We start from the raw sequence: 21,141 nt of genomic DNA, 5'->3' as shown, positions 1-21,141 counted from the left end.
TGTCTCTGGGCCTCAGTTTTCTCATCTGAAAAATGGGAATAAGAATAGATGCCGCCCCTCCCCTGCCTTAGGCTGTTGTGATGGTTAAATGAGAGCATTAGCACATGGCCTGATACATAGTAAAGGCATAATAAATGGACCCCAGACCTAAAAATACGGAAACCAAAACTCACAAAAGTAAGTAGCTTAGTCTTGTCTGCCCAACGTAATATCTGTGATGCTTCCATTAGCTAATCCTTAGGGTTAAGATCAGCGATTGGGCCAATTTAAAAAGACATCTATTGATTCGATAGAAAAATAAGCTTCTACATCCAGGTTATAGTGCTAAGTGCCAGTAACTTAAGGGAGCATTAGCCCCCAAGGAACTCAAAATCTCTTTGAGGAGACCCAACAAATAGACAAAATATAAATACAAGTGTCAAATAAATATCAAACGTGATGTACTAAATGCGTGGTACAGACAATAGGTGCAATCGGCAGAGGGTAAGCGATGCAAGTCATTAATCTGCACTCACAAAAAAAGGCTTCTTAGAGGGGATGGAGTTGGAGGAAAGAGAGGCTTTTCAGGCAGAAGGATAGGAGGTGACACAACCAAAGTGGGGATGCTCTTCGCCAAGTTGTAGGGGCAGCATAGCTGAAGTCTGATTTCACACAAAGTACAGGGACTTGAATGCCAGCAGGCAACAGGGAGCTACTGAAGATGCAGATGTCCACAACATGCGACATGCGGATCCTGAAGGAGGCTGGACTAGCCTGCACACTGCGTTACACAGTCATTTTATTGTGGAGCTATTTCCCCCTTCAATTCTGTCAATGTTTGCTTCAGATATTCTGGAGCTCTGATATTTGGTACATATATGTTTATAATTATCATACCTTCTTGACGAATTGAGCCTTTTATCAATACACGCTTCCTTCTTTGTTTCTTGTAACAGTTTGTTCCCTAAAATCTATTTTGTCTGATATTAGTCTAGCTACCCAGCTCTCTTTTGGTTACCATTTGCATGGAATATCTTTCTCCATCTTTTCACTTTAAACCTACGTATATCCTTAGAGCTAAAGTAAGTCTCTTGTACATACCATGTAGTTGGATCCTGTTTTTTTAATCCATTTTGCCAATCTATGCCTTTTGATTGGAGAATTTAATCTATTTACATTTAAAGTAATTATTGATAGAGAAGGACTCACCTCTGCCATTTTGTTATGTGTTTTCTGCATGTCTTATGGCATTTCTGTCCCTCGTTTCCTCCTTTGTGGCCTTCCTTTGTGTCTAGTTGATTTTTTTATAGTGCATGCTTTGATTTCCTTTTGTGTGTATTCTATAGATATTTACTTTGTGGCTACCGTGAGGATTACATGTAATATCCTAAAATTAGAGTAATAATCCAATGTGAACTGATAACAACTTAACTTCAATACCATAAAAGACTCTACTTCTCCACAGTTCCATGCCCCTTTCATGTTATTAATGTCACAAATTACATCTTTATACATTGTGTACTCATTAACATATTTACAATTATTTTTGATGCACTTATCATTTAAATTCTGTAGAACCTACCATTTTGAATGCGGCTTTTTCTTAATTAGGAGTTTACTTAGTTGCTGTAGACCTTTGACTATTTTCCAGAGCTCCTAGAAAGTTATTTTAGCCACTCTCTAATCGTTTTTTTGTTTTTGTTTTCTTTAACATTTTCCTGGGGGAAAAAGAGCCTGGAGCTTCCTACTCCACCATTTTGCTGACATCACTCCACTCAGGCATTTTAAGGCCTGTAAAGGAAGGGAGATCCAAGCGCCCCTTCTCTACCCCTCAGCTCTCAGCCCAAAAATCTCTACTGGGGACCCCTACCCAGAGGCATCGGTTCAGACTGGAGCACTGGGAGAGCAAGATTTGTGTTGCTACTTATTTTACCTGTTTCTGTGAATATATTTGTAAAATCCCATATAGTCTTGTTTATAATGTTTACGTTGTTTTAGTTTCATCTATCATTTTTTGTTTTTTTCTTTTAACCTTTTTCTTATTTGGCATAGAGGAAGCTTCTATTTTCCTTGTTTCGAACCTTGGCTGTATTGTGTCTTACTAAACAGTGAGTCCTGAGTTTGCTTTGTCTTTTTCAGTATTTTGATTTTCACTTCTTTAACTCTTACTGTCACTTATTTAACATTTTTATTCCCTTGTAACATTTTACTACTTTTTCATTTCATCTTTGTGCTTTTTTTCAGGTTACATGTATTATATCAACATTTTTGGTTTTTTCCTAATTTCTACATTCTTTAATCCTTACCCATTGTGTTTCAGATATCACATTTTATCCTTATATTACAGTGAGGGCTGTGTATCATTCTCCTAAGTTTGTATTCTTTGCTCCTCAATTATAGTTATTTCTCTTTATTTTATGTAGTTTTTAAATTTGTCACTTCTAATTCTCACTTCTTAACCTGTGAATCTGTGATTTTCTCCTTTATCATTTTTTCACATCTCACACTTATGTTTTAACTGTATTCTATTTTATCTGGGTAGAGTAGAGAATACATTTGCAGGCCCTGAGTTGAGAAAGCCTGGATTCAAATCCCATCTCCACCACCGACTAGCCTCTGCTACATGGGCACCCAGGCAGACACTGAGAACTGTTCACCAGCCCATTTCCCTTTTCTCCTGGACACACAGTTGGACTACATTTCCCAGCTTCCCTTGCACTGAGTCCTAATCAATGAAAGAGTGGACAGGACTTCCAGGCCTGGCCTATAGAAACCTCCTTTGCAGTCGTCTCATGCTCTTTCTTCTTCTCTCTACTGATTAGACATCAACACTCTGGGAGACTTCAGAAACCATAATGGAGGAGCCCTGGTCCACCTGAATCCCTGCGTGATGAAATAGAGTAGGACCCCTCCCCACCACCATCAACAGTCCTGCTTCACAAGGTAATTTACATTGCGAAACAAACTTTGAAAGTGACATGCCACCGAGAATTTAGGTTTTTATATTATAACAGCAAGTGTTAACTAACACAGAAATTGGTGCCTCAAAGCAGGGTACTACCTAAAATAAGTGGCACTGGCTGAGGGATCAGGCAGTGACAGCAAAAAAAAAAAACTGATATTGGTGGTTGGAGAGATGGAGACCCAAGTTACGCAGTGGCAAAATATTAGGTAAAATCATCACCTGCAAAAACTAAGAAAGCAGACGTAGTGCCTACCGAGCTTGCAGCTCTGGGGAAAGACGTTGGAAAGTAAAACATTAGTAATAAAATGCAAGAAATAGTAAAGATAATATTAAAGTAATATTAAAGAAATAGGTATGCTGAGTCAAGAATTTGTTGGATTGCGAGCATAAATGAAAGGGGATAGAATCCAGAAATTTGTGCACTTAAAGGGTTTAAAAAGCTGACTGCTTCTAAATCTGAAACAGCAAGAAATAAGATTGAAAAACTTTTGAGTGACAAAGGCTCAAAGACTCAGCCCTGTGGCGGAGAACTGATTAAGAGTGTTGCCTCCCATCTGAGCCTGAGGGCCTGAAGGTAACCACCATTTAGTTGAGAAAGAAGGGCATGGGGTGATAAAGTAATACAATAAATCCAGCTTGATCATAAGGTCCAGGAAAAAATTTGGGGATTAGGTATCAGTACAAGGAACTTCATGGAAGAAAACAGAAGAGAATCCTACTAAATTTTTGACAGAAATGTATGGCCTGAGAAACCATGAGCCTGGACTTAAAAACAAAAAGTCTCTGTGAGCCTTACAAAACCTCAGGCCACCATCCAGAGGAGCAAAAGCTGTACACACCCTGTAAAGATGGCAGAATCCCCAGCAACGGCTTCAAATGTTGCCATGGAGAATAAAGGACAAGGAGGAAATTGGCAGGACAGAGCCAGGGGCCATGGAGACCAACGGACAAGAGATTTCCTCTCCGAGATCAGAATCAAGGTCTAAAGGAGAAAGTTCTCGCAGCCCTGGTTGGAGGCCTTCAATGGCTCCACGATTGCTTTGAACCTGAGACTACTGTGCAGCTCCTATTTTACTCAGTTCAAAATGGGAGTTTTTTGGTGTTGTGTTATTCTGTCTCTGCTCCACCACTGAAAACTGGGAGAGGCTAGGAAAGAGGCAAATAACTTTTTCCTTTTTAGTTCGTAAGTCACAGAACCATGAGAATTCTCATTTAGGCATGATGAGGAAACAGCACATCATCCAGAGATCCTGAAGCGTGAGCCAGGTGCAATGACTGCATGGGACTTAGCTGTGTCTCCTTCTGGGAGGGGTGAGTGGGTTCCAGGTGCGAAAGGGAAAGTGAAGCAGGAATTTGGTGACCAGTAAGGGGACCTCTGGCAGAGACTGGCCACTGTTCAACCCTATGCCCTTTTCCTCCTGCATACACAGCTAGGTGACATTTGTCAGCCTCCCTTGCAGCTTCCTATGGCCATGTGACTAAACTTGGCCAATGGTATGTGGGCAGAAGTGGTATCTACCGCTCCCAGTTCTGATCCATAAAAACCTCCTATGACATCTTCTGCTCTCTCTTCTTTGTTATCTGCTGGCTTGGTGGAAAAGGCCTGGGCAACCTTGGAAGCCACATGCTGAAGGTGGTGGGGCCTCTGTCAGCCTGAGCCCCTGAATGGCCATGTAAGGCAGAGCAGCCCCTCTATCTAAGCCTGGAGCCTCAAAGTAACCACCAGTAAATGGAGGGAGAACCCGAACTTTATCTAGGAGAGAAAGAAACTTCTAATGTTTTAAGTTACTGATTTCTTAGAATATCTGTTATAGCCCTAGCATCATCTTAAACACAAGAACTTAATAAAAATTAGCATGTTCTCAAGGGTGACAACCGTAAACATTCCAATTTAATGCGACTGGATGAGCACACTATGGTACAAACATGGAATACAGTGCAGCCATTGGAAATAATGATGTAAGGTAACATTGCTGACATGAAAACATTTCTGTGCTATACTAATAAGTGGGAAAAAATCAGGTTAGATAAAAGGATGCAACATAATCCCACTTCTGTAAAATCGTATGTGTAGGGGCTGGCCCCATGGCCAAGTGGTTAAGTTCACGCACTCTGCTTCGGCGGCCCAGGGTTTCGCCAGTTCGAATCCTGGGCGCAGACATGGCACTGCTCATCAAGCCATGCTGAAGCAGCGTCTCACATGGCACAACTAGAAGGACCCACAACTAAAAAAAATACACAACTATGTGCCAGGGGGCTTTGGTGAGAAAAAGAAAAAGTAAAATCTTTAAAAAAAGAATCATATGTGTCTATAACAGAGGCTCTGAGAACTGTCTAGAAGGACGTTCATGAAAGAATTAACAGTGAGGAAGGTGGGACATTAGGGATCATTTCTTCTTCCACCATGTATTTTTCAAGGTTGCTTGATTTTTTTATAATGCCAATGTTTTGATTTTTATGTAAAAACAATAAAGCCATGTTTGAACATTAACCACATTTTTTTTACTCCAGTTGACCCCGTATGTCCTTTCATTTCCCTTAAGAGATTCTCCCAACCCACTTCAATATGGAAGTTCCTAAAAACATTACTTCAAGGAAGTCAGAAAACCTAAGGGTGAGAAAGCCCCTCCCCAAGATGATAATCTCATCCAGGCTTACAGCTCATCTGCGCTTTTCACAGTACACAGATTTCCATCAGTTTACAAGTGACATGATTTAAACTTCTCAGTCTCAGCCTTCCCTAATCCCAGGACATCAGGCAGCCCTTGTAAGCTGACGGTTGTCCTCCAGGAGAGCAGGAGGGGCTGACGAAGAGTAGGGTCCTGTCCTAAAGGCCCAGGTTTGACTTGAACAAGGAAGGAATCAGTGAGGGGTATAAGGAGATACAGCGGGGAGCCACAGCCAGGCTTTGAAATCTTTCTCATACCAGCATGACTACTGGTGTGTCTATCCCTGAGCTAACTGCCGTCCTCCCAGCCAGGGTGAAAGAATGACCCTCTGACTACACAGACCTCTGTCGTGAGGATTGTGGGAGAGGTATCCATGGTTAGGATTCTCACCACTGGGTTTAGGTCATAGGTGACTACACCTTTGCTAAATGACTGCCATAAAAATTGTAGGGTTTTGAGCAGAGGTGTGAGCCAGATGAACTAGAGTTTAGGAAAATTAATCTGACCATAATGTCCTCCATGATCAGGAAGAAGCTAGAGGCTGAAAACCTATTGAAAGGCTATCACAACAATCCTGACATGCTTGATGAAGATGGATACAGAAAGGAAACACCCAAGCGCCATGAGATCTTGGGGAGGGTACCCAGCCCCAAAGCACTCAAGAGAGTCACAGAGTCCACAAACAAAGTGTAGGAAAACTGAGACCACTCCAGGTATGCCAAACAGAGGACACTTAATACAGGGAGTCGGTCACAAAGATATGGGAAGAACTGGAAGAGAATAAAGGAGAAGGAGAGGGCAGGAGCAAAGAAGAAGAAGAGATAACAACCAGGATCAGGCATTAATGCTCCTGGGCTGTGCGCCTGAGCCTGCTCAATCTGGGTACAGTTGAAGAGGTTGTGTCCACTGGTTCTGGAGCCTGGGAAAAGGGCTACTTGTCAGAGCTGCTGGAGTTCCAAATTACCCATCCTTGCCTGCAACCACCCCACTGTAAAACCCAGAATCAGACAGCTTTTCTCTTCCTCCTGCCTCTGGTCTCCCACCAGTGCCTCCTATTGGCAGAATTTAACAGGAAGGGAGCTGGCAAGGGAGCCAGGGATGTGCCATTTTCAGACTCCCAGCCCTCACAGTAAAGAGCAAGGCACAGAAGGGTGGGTGAGGGGCCAAGAGCCAATAGCCAGCACCCAGCCCACCCTCTGACCCATTCTCTTCCAACCTGTGTTAACAAATGTCCATTCTGGAGGACACATGCAGGGCAGTGCCACGGAGGGTGGCCTTGGAAGGCAGGGGATCATAGCCCTTGGCCTCAAGGAAAATCCTAGAGAAAATTTGGAATTGAGGAAATAGCAAAACTGCTCCTCCGACTATGATAATAGTATTGCTAAAATTAAAGAGAAACGACCAAGTTGGTGCCAGGTAAAGCACGCCACGCACTCTCTCCAGAAGGCTCTGTCCTCCACACTAATAATAGCATCTTTCTCTTGTTGACAGGCTGCTGCTAGCACATATGTTACCGCTGGGCAAATTTTTTAAAAGGTACCCCCTCCGGGGTGATGAACTATAAAAAGGATGTCCCCTCTGGGAAGGTAAATTCGAAAAAGGTGGCCCCTCTGAGCTGATGAATTAGAAAAAGACACGCCTTCCTCAGTGCCCGGGCCCAGCCAGAATGTCGGCCCCAGTCGCCCCTAGACCGGAACCCTCATCAGGACATCACCTGCACAGGTGTAGGCCAAAGCCCACCAGTTTTAATGTGCTGTTTTCTAAGACCTTTGCATATATTGTCTCCTGTAATCCTCACAATAGTCCTAGGCAATAAGCATTATTACTGCCCAGCTTACAGATGAAGAGAAATTAGATGAGCTGGTCCTGGTCACAGACCTACTAAGTGAGAGAATCGCTCGTAGAGACTTGAAATCTGAGACTAGCCCTTCAATAATAATACTGAGTGCCTGCGATGGTGCAGATGCTGCACTGGCTCTTCACTCATGTGACCACAGTCGATTCTTCTAACAGTACGAAGTGGCTGGTATTACCTTCAATTCACCACCCCAGTGCTCACGGCTAGGAGGACTCAGGCACCAGGGTCCGGGAAGCGCCCAGCCCGCATGCTACTGCACATGGCAGGTGCACTCCATTCCAGCCACATGAACAGCATCCTTTCATTTATTTTTTGTACTAGTTACTGCCTCACTCAAAGGAAGCCTAAGGCCAGTCAGCTCTGAGGGGACAATGAGGCTGCACAGGAATCTCTGAAGCTGGGATTTCCTGTGGGTCTTTCTACTGGTGAGACAAAAAGCCCCTTTGACTCTGGCTCCCTTGGGATTCCAGGGAACAAGCGGGCATTATCTTTGCAGTGAAGGGCCTTTGACTCCCACACTCACTGCAGACAATGCTGAAAGAACACCCAAAGCATTAGCCAACTGGCCTGCCAAGTCCCAACCTGACAGAAGTTCTCCCTCAGTGCAAACAGCTCACAAGTGACAGCTCCAAAAACGTACAGAGAGCCGGCAAGCTTTGGGGCAAAGCAAGCAGCCAGGCCCCCCTCTATCCCCGCGTGCATGGGGCTGGGTTCATCTCATAACGGTTTTATTAAATAAATGTGAGCTGTGACTATTTCCTGCCTGGACCCAGACACCTGAGAAGCCAAGGGAGAAGGCGTGCTCTCTGCTTGGAGAGAAAGGCAATGGCAGGCGCTGTGCTGCGCCGAATTTCTCTTAAGGTTAGAATGCCCTCTTTGGGTACGAAAGGATACCAGCAAGAGCGGTGAATTTTCTGAGACAGGAGAGGCAAACTGTCGGAGAGGATTAAGAGAAACCAAAATCCAAACAGTGTCCTAATGGAGAATCCTGCAGAGCTTACATTTCATATAGATGAAAATTTCATCAAGACAAGACCAAAATTAAATTACACCTTGAAAGGGCAAAGATGGATGGGTCTAGAACCAGAATTCCCTCCACAGAGCCGATCCAGATGTGCTCTGTTAAGCACCCTTCACTCTCCACGATACATTTGGCATCAATCATCCGCATTGAGCCTGCTCGTCACAAGCAGCACTAGAAGGCTCAGAGCTGACCGCGGCCGCAGACACGCCAAAGGAATCGCTCACCTTGGTTGTCGGTGGTGGGCATTTAAGGGGGCAGCCTGACAGTTAACCCTTTCCCCTTCAGGCCCATCAATGACAGCCATTGTCCAGTGCTCCCTCCAAGACAGCAGGGTCTCTGGAACCCTGGGAAGAGTACAAGGTAGGGTATCATTTGCCCTCAGGCTGCAAACTGTGGCATCAAAGGATTAATCCAAGGGGCAGCATCAAGAGAACAATCAGACCAGGGCAAGGCAGTCTTCATGACTTGGCCCTCCCACGGGCCAAGCAAAGCAGGAGGATCCAAGGAGCAGACGAAGGATCAAAACCAGGAAGCACATCGTCTTGGAAGCAGCCTGCACGCCTGCTCCAGAAACGTGCTGAAGCGGGACTGAACGACGCTCTCCATAAGGTCGTGTTCCCTTCTTCCCTGAGACACCTCCTGTGTCCCTCTGCTCACTCCTTATGTGGCACTGTGCTTGGTGGCTCATGGCGAAAGGCAGCATATCAGTGGCCTATCTCAGAAACAGTGGACAATACAACAGGAACTGAGACTAAGAATTAGAAGCGGAGGAGGAGGAAGAGAAGGGAAGGGGGAGGAGGGGAAGCAAAACCACCACAACAACTATTGAGTACCAGCTCCTGACGCATCACCTCTAATCCCAAATCCCAAAGTCTCTGTCTGAGAACCACAGGCTTCCCCTCATTCGTCCTGCAGCAGAGAACCTGACTGCACCCCTGCGCTTGTCAAACCCCATGAGCACAGATGCAAAGCAATCAAGAGCCTTTATGCCACTGAGTTCAGGGAACCTGCATTATTTTGCTGCAGAAACACTAATGTGATTCAGATAAGAGACCAGGGACCCAGACTGGGGTGTGAGGGACAAGCTATAAAGCCAACTGAGATTGTAGACAGGACTGATGTTAGGGACAATACCAGTAAGTTTGTAATAAAGCAATTCTTGATGCATAAATATTATAGATTAGGATGAGCTCATATCTAAATGATTATATTAGACCTTTACCACAATTGCCCACTGAGGGTTGACATTGCCATCTCTGTTTCTACCAGGAAGGACTCTGAGATCCAGAGAGATTAAAGCACTTGCCCAGGGTCCTGACCCCAAGTCCAGTGTCCTTTCCAGCTGGCCTCTCAGTCAACTGCAGTTAATCATCATTTGCCCATAACAAGTAAAGTGAAGTATTTTGATCACAATTTAAATGAAATTTGCCTTTGGAATGTGTCTCTGTGCTTCCATTTGAAGATGCGTTTGTCTCGTGTTTCAAGAATTCACGTTACATCATGACAAGTGATGAACGTCATGGGCAGTAGAAGGGAGGAGGTGCTGGGAGCAGAAGCAGTGCCAAGGGCTGGCCTGGGGGTGCTGCAGCCCCCCAACATGCTTCGCAGTCCTCTATAGCCACTCCAAATGAAAATCCTGAGCCTGTGCTTTGAGATGGGCAGCTGACATTTTTCTCTTACGAAATGTGTAAATGGCAGCTCTTTTAGAAATGTTTGCCACTTGTATCAATCTTGAACATGCAGTCTATATAAAGACTGTGTTTGCATGCAAAAGCAACTCTTTTAACCCAGCTGCTGCCCCAGCCTCTCCATGCAGCATTTCAGGAGCCACCACTGGCTGGGAAGGAAGTCTCCTGCATGCCATGGTGCTTGTGTTACACATGTTATTTTAAACCAATACAATTCAGTAAGTCTTTATTCTTACTACAGGTCTAACAAAAATGATAAGAAGATAAATAAAACAAGGTCTGCCCTCAAGAAATTCAGCCCAGACTAATGCAAAGGCACCTCCAAAAGAAGGTTTCTCGCTACTATATTTCTGCTTGACCCATCCCTTCCCAGCCCTGTAATGATTAATAATTAGTCATTTTATTGGGAAAGGCAGGCTCCTAATTTTGATAGGATATGGCAAAAAAAAAAAAGGATCTTTTGCTCATTAAAAAGCACAATGAAATTTTAAAAGCACTGTCAATATAAATTCATCCCAAACTTAACCTAAGATAAAGTAACCCCCTAGAATATCTCATTTTATTTCCACTGAGCTCTATTCTGCCTCAGCAAAATGGGAAACCAGGGGTAATATCAATACCTTTTCTTGTACATCACCTTATGCTTTTTAAGGGAGTTTCCAAAACATTCACGTACAATAAATATTTGAATGGATGTAGATAATCTCAAATCAGAGTCAAAAAAAAGGTAACAGTTGGATTAAAATGATAGAATTTGTCCATTTTTCCATTCAGATTACTAGTTAAGTCGAGTGCAGACAGACACACAAAAGCTTCATGGTGAGGAAATAGTTCAGAACTCATCCTACAGCCCCCAAGGCCAATTAGCAGGCTGGGTAGAGGAGGAGATGACGAGTGTGGAATCAGTGTGAGGCGGTCCCCTTGTCATGGCCCCCAGACAGCTGTAGGCCTCGTCTAGCCTGGGAAACGTGTGTCCCGCACTGCAGAGATGCCTGAGAGGAGAACGTCAACGACGTTAAGCAAATACAACACCACAGCCAGGAAATTAATGCAGAGTTCCCACAGACAGAGAAGTAGCATCTCTCTTCCTAGACAAAGAGCAGCACATTTTATACACAAGTGTGGAAATCAATACTTGAGTAAATTACCTTCAAAATTATTATGCCTAGGAGTAAACACTGCAATAAATAAATTATGAATCAAAGGATTCCCTCTTTCTTCTTCCACCTCTCCCTCCATCCAGCCTATAAAATATTCACTGGGCATCTACTTCTTAATGCCAGTTACTTCTTAATGATTTTGGCATATCCCAATGTGCCCAATCATTCTGATGAAACAACATCCAGAAACTTCATAAGAATTAATTCTCTTTTCTCCACTGAACTATAGGCTTCCCAAGGGTATGGACAACATTCTACTTTTTTTTCATCTTAAAGAGCTACCACAGTTGTCTGGCAATGTGGTTTGTGCATCTCAATAAACATTTGAACTGAACTTAACTTACAGAATTCTTGATTGGTTTTGCAAGATATAAAAACAACAGATGTGGTTAACCTACACACTGGATTACTCAGTCTAAAATATAATGAAGAGTCTAACTCAATTCAGCAAGAGTGGAGTAAACCACAAGCATCCTACACAGATGAGGGGTAAGGAGATCAACCAGACAGCTTCCTTGAGCTGAAGCAGTTTACACTGGAATTAGAAAAGCAGGTTAAATATATAACGAACTATAACTATAAGTTACATAACTATAAGACGAAGGAAAGAGTAGATGATTCCAGAGGACCAGGGAAGGCTGAGAAGCATTACTGGCTAGATCGTACATGAAGGATAACGTTTTGATGAGTAGACATCAGAGGCAAAGAGGATAGATTCCATCATATTCGTGGTGGGCAGAATAATGTGTGCAATAAAAAAGCCAGAGTATCCATTTTAGGGATTTAGGGGTCAATTTATGGAAGGCTTGGAAAGGACTGCTGAGAACTTGCTTTCAGGACAATAATGAGTCTTTGCACAGAGAAACAATAACCTAATCAGGTCTGTGCTTTGGGAAGACCATCACGGCAGCAGTGTGCAGGCCTCACGGGAGGGAGGAACTGAGCAGAGAAATACTGACTCTGTGGGAAGACGTAAGGAAGTCCTGAGACACCCTCTGAAGATGCATCCTAAAAGTGACTATTAAGCTCTAAGTGTCACCTTAAATCACCTGGAAAGAACACCAGCCTTTGCTAGATCTTCGATTTAGACTGGATGGTCCTCAAGAACAGTCTAATACATCTTTAAACACCCTGCTGTGCACACCACAGTGCCACGTATACAGTAGCTGCTACATAAATATTCTTGAATGAACAAATATGATGGACTGAATAAATGGATAACTTAACGTCTCTAGAAGAGAATTATATAACCAGACAAAGGGAAACAACAGGACCGATAAAAGTCAAGGTAATTTAAGGTCCCTAAATCTACTGTTTGAATTGAATGTAGATTATTTATGCCCAAGGATAGCTGTCTCACATTTCACTATGCCTGGCCTGTGGCTATAATGAAAGCATTAGGGAAATAGTAAGAATCGTACTGAGTTGCTAAGAGAGTAGATCTTAAAAGTTCTCACCACAAGAAAAAAAAATCCTTTTGTAACTATGTCAGGTGACAGATGTTAACTAGACATTGTGGTGATAATATCACAATATATATACAAATATCAAATCATTATGTTGTACACCTGAAACTAATGTTATTGTAAATTACACCTCAATTTAAAAAAATCGTACTGAAATACATAAACTTTTCTTCATCAGAAGATTTATAATCACAAAACAGCTTCCACAATTCTAAGTTTCCAGTGTATTAGAAACAGAAGAACCTCAGTTTACCTCTATATTTACTTTTTTTCTCATTGACCACTGTGAAATGTCCTCCTCTTCCTAAAGGTATTTAAGATGTGTCATGCTTTCATTTATAAATGCAAAACACACACACTCTCCCATGTCAAAGATAAAGCCTAATAATTATGTCAAATCATCTTATCAATCCACTCACAAATTAAGAGATGACAGATAGGAAAAAGAAAAGTTAGGTCGGTGTACATGTCACAAAACTAAATTTAAACTCAGATTCCACATTCAGGACACAATTCACTCATTAAACTTGAGATATTTCACCTTTCAACCTGTGAAGGCAATTAATCCGGAGGCAGGGCCACCTGTCAAATACACGTTACTATTCCTGGTCGATTTGTTCGCCTGGGTGAACATGATCGCATTAATGATTAAGATCAACCCTAGATCTGTGTAACACTGGGGGGTTGAAGGTCCTACTGCATTCAGGCAGCTGACTGCAAAGAGCTGGCGAGGCTTCTGGAAATGAAACCACCTGGATGGGGGGAGGCAAAATGTGAAACCCTAGTGAGCAGGGAGTAGGAAATTTACACAGTAGCTCAAATCCTGGATGATCCCAATGCTCCAGGACAAAAATCACAGAATCCTAGAGCTATGGAAGGGTTCCCACACATCCTCCAATATGGGCCCCATCCCCACATGCAGACTCCCTCATTACATTCACCACAGAACCAGCCAGCACTAACTTAAATGCTTCCCACAGCAAAGAGCTGACTGCTTTTCAAAGCAGCCTATTCCATTGATGGACAGCTTTTATTTTTAGCAAGTTTTTCTCTAAATTAAGTCAAATATTGATACCTTATTAATGTGTGGCTCTACTTCTAATTCCGGGCCAAGAAGCCCCTCTATCAATGTTGAATGAATGAATAATGAATAAACGAACAAACGATTCTTAAAGACCAATGATGATATGACAAAAGCAACTGCTTCAAAATTTAAGTTTCTAAGACCCACGATGGCTCAAAAAAAATAAACAAGGATTTGGTTCCATTCACTTAATATTTCTTTTTATTTATTTTTTTGAGGAAGATCAATCCCGAGCTAACATCTGCCACCAATCCTCTTTTGGCTGAGGAAGACTGGCCCTGAGCTAACATCCATGCCCATCTTCCTCTACTTTATATGTGGGATGCCTGCCACAGCATGGCTTTCTGAGTGGTGCCATGTTCGCACCCGGGATCCGAACCAGCGAACCCTGGGCTGCCAAAGTGGAACGTGCGAACTTAATCGCTGTGCCACCGGGCCAGCCCCACTTAATATTTATTAAGCAGAGATGAATTATGCAGAACTAAGAAATGAAGCACGGCTTGATGGAAACAGCTCTAAGACGACCCAGATTCTAATACTCACTCTGTTCCTATGCCTCACTTTTCACACCTGTAAAACAAGCAGGCCAGATTCCACAATCTCTACCGCCACTCACAACTGTCAGTACTCTACAATAGATAATTTATCCTCAGAGATTGCTATCGCTCAACTCAAGGAGTTTACTGTCTTAACTGCATTTCTCTGAGAGTTCAAACCCATCTGCAAATAAAGGGTGAAAGTCCTACCGTGACAGGCAGATGTTGGGGTTAAACAGGTAGAATTTTATCCACATATTTTAAATGGATGAACACAGGCAGCATGGCTGGGAAATTAACCTGAAGTTGAGATGGGAAAGATAATCTAGGGTTGTTTATTTCAATTATTTGATTTGAGACCAGGTCTCCTGCACCTACGACTACCATTATATTGACTAAAGATAGAGCGCTCAGCAGCTGCACTTGGTAAATGCACTTGTCGATGCCTCACCTCCCAGAACTCAAGGGGTTTAACCAATTGATCTTTTGAAGCTCCATCCAGCAATAAGTTCTGTGATTCTGTTTATAACACTCGATGACCAGCAACCCTAGTGATTAGAGGAAGCCCCGCTATCTTTACCATCCATCTCTGAGCCATGACAGGAGCCAGGCAGCCAAAAGGAAGGAGGGCCGGGTAAAATAGAAATAATATTTCATTCATCGGTCAGCCACAGTTCTCCTTTCCCACTTCCACTTGGTGTGAAAATTCGGAAGCTGATTGCAAAGTCTGTGCTCAAGGAGCAGCTGGTCAACTCTGATTTCAAAAGAGAAAATGGATTCAGGATGGTCAAAGCATCTGCGGCAAGGATTTAAAAAATTGTATGATTGTTGCACAAAAGACATTCGCAAGGAATTTTTACCACACAGTCGTTAAAGTTAAGAACAAGCAAAAGAAGACTTCCAAAGACTAAAAGTCTTGCATTACTAAACGGTGGTGGCTGAAAAATGGCTGGCCACAGATGGCCCCAGCTGTGCCAAAGGGGACCGTCCTCACTCCGAGAGTGGCTGCCAAGGGCATCTCTGGAAGCGGAGCTCTCTGCTTGCTTTTTGTGGGAACCCAGCATATAAACTGAATTATTATCATCACTATCAAAACAAAGGTTCTAATTCTGATCTAAGGACCCTAATCTAAAATTTTTATACTCAGAAACTTTGTTCTGTGCTGGTCTTTAGTTCTCATTATTTAAAGATCACCATTGTACCTCCCCTTTGCTCTGAAGGTCTTTCATCAAACTTTGACCAAAACCACAATAAAATTCAAACATCAACAGTTTAATCTCCAATCAAAAGTTTGTTTTATTTTTAAATGGAAAAGTTTTAATGAACATAATAAATTCTGGCTCCTTTTTACTAAAGTTAATGTCTTAATGTTCAAGCAATGAGCAAGCACTATTTTTGTCATTTAACACAATAATAGTTTGCATCCCATTTTTGAAATAGATGTAAATCGATGAACATAGCACAGAAATGGATTACAAGAACAGTGACACTAAGCTATTTGTCTTTATTGACATTCCACCCTCCTTCCTTTTGGCCATTTGCTTTCTGTCATGGCTCAGGATTACTGTCGTTTTTTATGTTCTTTTTTCTTGTTTGTAGTTTTCTGTGCATCTTGTAATGAGCATGCATTGCTTTTGGAAAAAGAAAAAAGAATAAGAGAAATTTCTTTTACGAAACAAATGACTTAAGAATTATTTCTGCAGCCCGTAGACCTGGCATTCACTCTCCTTCAGGTGGTCAGACTTGCTCTGAAGGTCCTCTTCCCTCTGGGGGCATCTCAGTGAGCACTGAGGTCCCTGCAGAAATGTCCTGGGTCCCAGCCTTGCAAGCTAACCATATCACCAAAAGCCTCAAACCCAGTTACACCTCTGTGCCATCCTAAGGTTTCCGGCAAATTTAAGTGTTAAAATAAAACACTAATTCGGATTCCATTTAGTCTGAGGTTTGCAATGAGTTCTTGCAATACATTCTTTCAAGATTTTAATACTTTTTTTCTGCAAATTTTCATTGTTTATTTTTGCAAGAAAATAATTTAAAATGGGGTTTTAAAATAGGGATGAAAGAAATTAAGATTATTTCAAAATCTCTTTTGCCAGGTCTAACAATTCACTCATATTTTAGAGGCCACAAATACGCAGGACACATTATTAACTACAAGCTAACACTGGTCCACTCTGAACCACGACTGGTCTCCTTAACTCCAGTTTGGTTAGTGGTTGAGAACACACTTGTGAGAGGCGCCCACACCAGGATGTGAATCCTGGCTCTACCCTTAACAGCTATGTGACCTTGAGACAGAAGCAGTGTAACCCTGAAGGTCAGCTTTGTACAGGAGAGATGAGGATTGTAAATACCTACCTCGCAAAGGTTTGGGGCGGGTTTCATCAAAGGAAGTCCTAATAGAGGGCCTGGCACATTGTAGGCTCTAAATCAATTGCGATGTTATTCTGCCCTCCTGGCAGCAGCGATGTCTCCTGTTAGCCAGCGACTCATCCCCTTCGAGGTGCTTTCAGACCTTTTGCCTCATTTGATCCTCCGGCAGCTCTACCAGTCCAAAAAACCATAATTCCTGTCCCTGTTTTTCTTTTCTCTTAGTTTTTTGGAAACAGATGAGGAAACTGAGGCTCAAGGTCAAAGAGCTCAGAAAGCAGATCCAGGCCTCTTTTTGCTCAGTGACACAGTTCTCAGCTGAACCCCGAAAGACTTTATGCGCTGTGCCCGAATGTAATAACATTAAATTTCTTCTCGAATACTCTGCTATTCATACTTGAATCAAATCAAACTGGCATTTCCACATCTCTCCAAATCATTTAGGTTATGCTTAGTAAAAATAGCAACTAAGGTTATTTAGAGCTTACACAGGCCCTGGGCTAGGTGCTTCAGGGCCACTGACGCATTTAAACGCAGTAACAACCCAATGAGGTGGGCACTGTTGTTGTCCCCATTTAACAAATGGGGAAACTGAGGCATAGCTAAGTCCAAAACTGAGATGCAGGCAGACTCTCTCCAAACCCCAACTCTTAGTTCTCTGGTGTCACCCAAATTACAGCTGTGCAATTGACCGTGCATTTTGCAAAGTGCTTTCCTGCACAACACAGGGATGAGACAAGGAGGCCAGGTTATTCGTGTTCTCTTTTACATCTGAGGAAACCAAGGCTCCCAGATGTCAAGGGTTGTATCTAAAATTCCCTGGCCCTCTGGTGGCCCAGCGACGACGACGCAGTGGCAGCACTCCCCGACCCCAAATCGCACCCTCTTGGGAAAGTCTCCAACTCCTTCGCATGCATTTTAAGAGTGAGATGGCAGGACACGTCCTGTCATTCTTAAAAAGCAACCGTCAACTGAATGGCCTCGGTGTCAACACTGAGAGTTGACAGCGTGACCCATGTTGCGGGAAGTGGAAACGGAGCGGTCTCTTCTGAGCCCGGCCTTGGGCGTTACTGCGGCCAAGTCGGAAGTGGGAGGTGAAATTGTTTGCAGAGCAGCCCCTTGGGGAGGTGCCAGCACCACATTCCGGGACAACTCGCCCCAAGCTCCTCCCTCCAGGTCCCTGATGGGGTGGAACCCGACTCTCAGGGGAGTCTCGGGACCAGGGCAAGCGGGGCGTCTCTCCCACAGGTGCGAGGGTGAGGACGCGCGGCGCCGGTGCCGGGACTGACCCAAACGCCAGGCAGGCCCTCACCACCTTCCTGGGCCACCAAGACCCGCCGCGGGGGGCGGCTGCGACCAGCGCTCTTTCGAAAACTGCCGCTCGCCGGGATCTCAGCTCAGTCTGAGGGGAGAGATCTGGCCCGTCGGGGCGCTGGCTGGCAGCCTCAGACCCGACTCCTCTCCCAACTCCGCACGCCACGCGCCCTGCCTCAGTTTCCCTCACCTCGAAAAGGGTGCACGGAACCCAAGTTGTTCACAGAGGCACACCCAGACCCGCACGATTGCCAGGGGGCAGAGCGCGCCCTCCCCAGCCTGATGCCCGCGGTGACAGCGCCCCTACCTGCACGGTGGCCCCCGCCGCCACCGGCTGGGGCGCCCTGGGGTTCCCCGCCCGACATGCGCCCAGCCGGCTCCTCCCGCTCGGCTTCCGCCGCCTCGAGCTCGTCGGCGATGGGCAGGTTCCGTGCGCCCGCGGCCGGCGGAGGGGGAAGCGAGGCGCCGAGCTGGACGGGAAGTGGGGAGGGGGCGGGCGAGGAGGGGGAGGCTCCTTCCTTCTCCCCGGCGAGGCAGGCGGTTTCCTTTCCAGCCTCGGCCCCTTGCACACGCACACACACACACTCTCATGCGCGCGCGCGCACGCGGCGGGGGCGGGCGGCCCGGCGGGCCCACGACCTGTCTCCGGACCTCGGAAAGTTTGCTTTTCCCTCTCGCTCATTTCTGGACGAAAACGAGAGGGGAAGTACGCTGGGGGGAACCGGTGCACAGGGAAGGAGAGAGAGACTGCGAGGCCTTCGGAGTGGGTCTACCAGGGCGCCTCCCAGACGCGTGATCAGGGAAGTGACCAAAGGGGTGATGAGGAGATGGAGGGGATGAGAGGGTGGGGAGAAAGTGGGGAGACGACAGACGACGCCAGGAAAGAGACGGGTGGGAGCAGCTGTTCAAAAATGAAATGTGAATCCAACTTTTTGAATCTTTGGCCGCATGGGGCTGGTCCCAGAGCCTCCCCCCAACGTTGGGCAGCTGGCCCAGAGCGCAGGCTCTGACTCATGCAGAGCTCCTAGGCCGCTGACCCACGGCCTTCACTCCTTCTCTTTGGCTCATGCAAGGAGGCTACTGGAGCACCCCTTATGTAGCACCTGCCAGAAACGGTTCTTGCCCTTAAGGAGTTCAGCTCCGGTAGGGAAGATAATCATGTGAATAGAAAACTAAATACCATGCAGTAGAATATGCCAAGAGCCAGTGGCTTGGGACAGAAAGGGTTGCAGAAGTTGGGGGTTGGAGGGAGTATTGTGAAGAAGAGTCAGGAAGACCTTCTGGAGGAGCGGGAAGGGTCTCGTTAGAACTAGAGGAGGGCCAAGCTCCTTCAAGAGATAAGAACCTTGTGAGTGAAAATGCACAGATATGCTTCAATGTCGGTGTCTTGTGGGACAGAATGAATATGAGCATGGATATTAAGATGTGTGGAAAATGGAAGGACCTAAAACTGGATCCAGCTGAATTTAATGATATAGACCACTAAGATCGGGATTCAAAGCTGTAGTTTGAGAGATTAAAAAAGGATCTAACAATTTGGTTGTTGACTGAAGCAGGGACAAAGAGGTGACCTACACTAAATGAAGTGGAAATGCCAGAACTGCCTTGGTATATTGCAAAGAAGGTTCCCAAAGCTTAGGGGGGATTGGAATAGCACAGCGGATTTATCATGTAAGACCTGCTCACCCACTCGGGGAGGGTCCCGAGGACACACTTTGACCGCGATTCGGAAATAACCTTGTGACCCGGCATCCTTGGTCAGTCTTCTCTCTATGTCAGACATTACAGTGTGAACTGCAGCCGCTGAACGGGGATCCTTAAATGCAATGGGGATAATGGATTACAGTTGGCAGGGGTCAAATGGTGGCAATGAATCTCCAAAGGCAAGGTAGGCGTGGTTTCTGTAATGGACGACCGTCAACACACAATCAGAATAGTCCGACTCTCACAGATCTCTGGTGTTGGCAAGTTGATCATAGTGAAATAGATGGGAAGCCTCCTAAATTCTTACTTGATCCGTATGAGCAGACAAGTTCTAGCTCAAGTGAACAAAAGCCTAACTTGAATTACCAAAACAGAGACTCAGCCCTTCCATCAATTCCCAGGCTTAAGGCAGTTTACAGACCCAGAACTTCTCGAATGAAGGAGGAAAGACCCAGCAACACTGCCCAGAATGTTTACTGTTACTCTTTCTTCTAGGCACCCCCACCACCACCACCACCAAAGGGACATATGACCTCTTACCAGGGTGACTGCATTGGGAAAAGGAAATAACCAGATTTTTCAGGAATTACTGGACACTGGCTCTGAACTGCCACTGATTCCAGGAGACCTAGAACATCATTGTGGTCTACCAGTCAGAGTAGGACTTATGGAGGTCAAGCGATCAACAGAGTTTTAGCTCAGGTCCCTCTCACAGTGGGTCCCTGCACCCATCCTATGGTTATTTCTCCAGGTCCGGAATGCATATTTGGAATAGATATACTCAGCAACTGGCAGAATCTCCACATTGGTTTTCTGACCCACAGAGTGAGGGCTATTGTGGTAGGAAAGGCCAAGTGGAAGCCACTATAACTGCCTCTACCTAGGAAAAGAGTTAACCAAAAGCAATTCTGTATGCCAAGAAGGATTGATGAGATTAATGCCATCGTCAAGGACTTGAAAGACGCAGGGGTGGTGATATCCACCACCTCCTCATTCAACATGCCCATGTAGCCTTTGCAGAAAATAGATGGATTTTGGAGAATGACAGTGGATTATCATAAACTTATCCAGATGGTGATTCCAATTGTAGCTGCTATACCAGATGTAGTTTCATTGTTTGAGCCAAATAATACATCTCCTAGTACCTCATATGCAGCTGTTGATCTGTGAATGTTTTTTTCTTCATATCTGTTAGTAAAGATCACCAGAAGCAGAGTTCTTCCAGCTGGCATAAACGTTCAGCGTCCTGCCTCATGGGTATATCAACTCCAACCCTAGAGCATAATTTAGTCAAGCAGGGACCTTAGCACATTTTCCTTCCACA

The 21,141-nt window shown here is 44.7% G+C and overlaps 1 protein-coding gene across 6 annotated transcripts in view; it reads right to left on the bottom strand.

Moving 5' to 3' along the window:
* The window catches only part of DISC1 (DISC1 scaffold protein), a 341,872-nt gene extending 323,094 nt beyond the window's left edge, over positions 1-18,778 (bottom strand). For all 6 annotated transcript variants that reach the window (XR_006887032.1, XR_006887035.1, XR_006887036.1 and 3 more), the window contains exon 1: positions 18,421-18,778. Coding sequence is in view for 3 of the 6 variants with exons in the window: in XM_046650469.1 (XP_046506425.1) it covers positions 18,421-18,478 (58 nt within the window). In the remaining 3 variants the exon portion in view is untranslated. The remainder of the gene's footprint in view (positions 1-18,420) is intronic.
* Between the last annotated feature and the right edge of the window lie 2,363 nt (positions 18,779-21,141).

Source organism: Equus quagga, chromosome 2 (assembly GCF_021613505.1).
Source record: "Equus quagga isolate Etosha38 chromosome 2, UCLA_HA_Equagga_1.0, whole genome shotgun sequence".
In the NCBI taxonomy this organism is placed as follows: domain Eukaryota; kingdom Metazoa; phylum Chordata; class Mammalia; order Perissodactyla; family Equidae; genus Equus; species Equus quagga.
Note: the sequence above shows the minus strand (reverse complement) of the source record. Positions and strands in the feature narration are given on the sequence as shown.